The 3,638-nt window shown below is 36.2% G+C and overlaps 1 protein-coding gene across 1 annotated transcript; it reads right to left on the reverse strand.

Moving 5' to 3' along the window:
* Positions 1 to 1,184: 1,184 nt before the first annotated feature.
* Positions 1,185 to 2,283, reverse strand: LOC103477811 (olfactory receptor 11A1-like). Its single transcript, XM_008431117.1, has one exon. It carries the CDS (start codon positions 2,225 to 2,227, stop codon positions 1,274 to 1,276), a length of 954 nt encoding a protein of 317 aa, XP_008429339.1. The 5' UTR covers positions 2,228 to 2,283; the 3' UTR covers positions 1,185 to 1,273.
* Between the last annotated feature and the right edge of the window lie 1,355 nt (positions 2,284 to 3,638).

Raw genomic sequence — 3,638 nt, forward strand, 5'->3', positions numbered from 1 at the left:
TCACTCATGGTTTTTCCGATATTTTCTCAAAGTGCTTTCTGGGTAAAACAGACTAACCAGACTTGTTCCGCTACTGGCTGGTAGTAAGACGCGCCTGTTGATTACAAAACAAATGTGATGCRGAAAAAGTGCCCATGTGTAGGTTTGCTAAATACCTACACAAGTCGGTATTTCAAGTCRGCAGAACAAAAACTACCTCATCCCACGAGACAACTTTATCTAAAAACATGTTTTTTCAAAATTAACTTGTTTCCATTAAGCTAATTTATTTTCATCATTTCAATGAGTGCAATTCTGTGGTCAGTTAAAATGCAGCTATTTTTGCTAAATTCTATTTAAAGTTAGCGCTGCATTGAAATGAACAAGTTGCATTTAGCGTGAAACGAATCACCACATTGCTGTGACTTTTAGTGACTCGTCTGCATGAGTGTTTGGGAGTCATTGGTTTGAGCATTTGATTAATTTTAAGTGAAACTTGAAAGTATCAGGTGTCTTTGTGACCTTTCCCGAGMAGCCCTTTAGCTTAACATGTATTTCCTATGCATGCATTCATACCTGTAATTTTAGTGTGCACACGATTTATACAAAATTTACATCGAACACCGCCTCGGAATCTGAAACACAATAAAAACTCCCAACGTAGTAAATGTCCATTGAGAACTCTTGTCGCACAGTTTAATCTGATTTATTTTGGGTATTAAAGCAGTGAAAACACAGTTAACATGTAACATTTTATCAGTATAGCTTTATTGAGCCAGTAATGAACTACAAACGTTGGTAGAAAAAACACAAACGTGTTACATGCCAGTAATCARGCATCAATTGGAATTAAATTTATGTATTATATGCTTGAGCAGGAATACACCATTGACAAAAAAAACAATGTGGTCAAAGGCTTTTAATGGAGAAAAATGGCTTTAATTCAAAAGTCAAAAGAGTCAGGAAATGTTAATTATTTTWAGACAGTGTACAGTTTTTTCTCTTGTGCCAGTCCCAATTATGTTATACATGAGGCCCTCTATAACTGACTCACTCTGGATCAGATGCTTATTTCATGTTTTTTACTTTTTGTGTATTTCAACCAGTTTTTTTCTCTACACTACAACCTTAAGAAAGAAGCTATGCAAAATTGARCCAGAMAATTTASATAAGACAAGATTGCTCTTCATAAAARGTTTTTGTAAATCATAGCACATTTACTTATTTTGCATGACTAACAWTACAAATGTATAAGAATGTGTCAAATAATCTCACGTTGATATAATAAGAAACTTTAGAAGTGTGTTACTTTAGCTTGAGAAAACAACCTTTTCAGTTGTTTAGATATCTCCTTCATTTTTAAACCATATATGATTGGATTAAACAGAGGATGATACAGAACTGCTTGTAAAGTCATTATTAAATGGACAACCTTCGTAAAGTTGGATCCCAGTCGAGCTATGATGACATCAAACGCACACAAGCAGGAGAAACTGATCAACACCAGCAGATGGGGTAAGCAGGTCTGAGCAGCTTTCTTTCTGACTTCTTTAGAGCTKCGATAGGATATGATAAATATTCTAGTGTAAGTAAAAACTATGAAAAGCAGAGGAAACAACAGAGTCAAAACCAGCACAAYGGCACCAAACACGGTTTGCACCTTCGAGTCTACGCAGTGGAGACCGTATATTGAATTATTACATAAAATACCATTTATATTATATTTACAGAGCTTTACATTAACATTCAGCACTACCATAACTGCAATCAGACACGCAGGCACCAGCCAAGCTAAACTCAAGTAAATRCTCACTGTGGTTCTTCCCATTATTGTTGCATATTGCAGAGGTTTGCATATGGACACGTAGCGATCGTAGGCCATTGCTGCCAGYAGTGAAAACTCTGAAGCGCCCAAACAATAGTAGAGAAAAAACTGCACGTAACAASCCGGATATGATATAATCTGTTTTTCAGATAGAAAATCTGACAGCAGTTTTGGATAGATGTTAGTGCTGAAAACAACAGAGTTCAGAAGCAAAGCGGCRATGAAAACATACATGGGCTCATGGAGGTTTTCATGCATCCATATGACATACACAATGGTCAGGTTAGCAACAACAATAAAAATGTACACAGTCAGTGTGACAACAAAATACAGATACCTGTATTTATGCAACTCTACATGTCCGTCAAGAGTTAAATATGTTTGATTAACTTCACCATCCATAAATATGCTGTACACAAACATAATAACATCATGAACAGAAAATAGCAATGGTTTCACTTTTAAAAATTGAAAGGAATTTGAAAGTATGTCTGCTCTCTCTCGAAATGTGCAAAGCTGTTGGTCTTGGTGCGTGGAGGTTTTTATTATATTCACTTATTCTCCATGGGACTCATTAACTCATAAATCTTGCTGCAGCTCACCAAGTTCATAAAACCTTGGAGGCCAAAAGTTTTCTTAAAGTTATCACTACTCTGCAAATAGTAACTAGGGTYGGCATATTCATAATAAATTCATTTAAACAGTTTGTGTAACATGTTATTTAGTACGTGGGTTTTCTTCTAGTTTTGTTCAACTACCATTAAACTTGCATGTTAGTTATACGGCCAGCTGAAATGTGATCATATGAGTGTGGTTTGCTGTGGTATGTCTGAGTTGACCTGTGATTTTATTAGAACAGAATAACTCGGGAAGGCAATGACTAGGCTAATTGGATATAAATCAGGGTTTCCGCGCGGTGGTAAAAGGTAGTAAATTAAATTGGCTCAAATTAAGTTCAGTAAAAGGTAGTAGAAGGTAACAAGCAGAATTTGACTTGGTAGTAAGTTTTTCATTAATCGCTTCAATATTTTCACTTTTCCGTTGATGATGACTTTTTGTTTTAAATTCGTTTAACTATACAATCTGTATTCTGTAAAAATATAACCTGAGCTGATGTTGACGTTCTGCTTGGGRACCCGCTGTGCGCATGCRCACTGTCGAAACCGCCTAATTTTCTGGAAGTAGCAAGTCATTTTGCATCCCACCATAGGGAAATGTAAGTTCGCGCAGTTTTGGCTTGAAGACCCGGCATTTAAGGACTGGCTTATGCCGGTCATGGGAGACGATCGCCAAGCTTTTTGAAAAGTTTGCAAGAAGAATATACATTTAGCCTGGAATGGTGTAACTGCCTTAAAGTAGGGGAGCTTTCAGTGCTAACACRAACAACTGGCTTCTGATAAACATGTTGCAGCAAACACAGACGTCCCCAACGCGAATGTCGGCATCTACAGTTCGCATTTCTAAAGAAGTATTTTTTCAACAAAGTTCCACGAATGATTCCTAAAATATTTGAAAGCTGAATGAGTAAATGTCCACCAGTCTGATGCTTGAATAACCTAAGTAACAGGTTAAAAGCAAAACATATTAGACATGTGAGYATATCTTTGAGCTCACATGTCTAATTATTCAATAATACCAAAAATTGTTTTTGAATTGAAAATATTGACATATGGTTTTCACTTAAAATGCAGTTAAATAGAACCCTGCAATTAACTTAATTAAAAAGTGCAGACAATATTTCAGCATCCCTTTTCAGGGTTGGTGGTGAAGGAAATAAAGGTGAGCCAAAATGCGAACGGCAGCGTGGCATAAGGTAGATTTATTTCAGAGACTT

This window comes from Poecilia reticulata, linkage group LG2, assembly GCF_000633615.1.
Source record: "Poecilia reticulata strain Guanapo linkage group LG2, Guppy_female_1.0+MT, whole genome shotgun sequence".
NCBI lineage: Eukaryota > Metazoa > Chordata > Actinopteri > Cyprinodontiformes > Poeciliidae > Poecilia > Poecilia reticulata.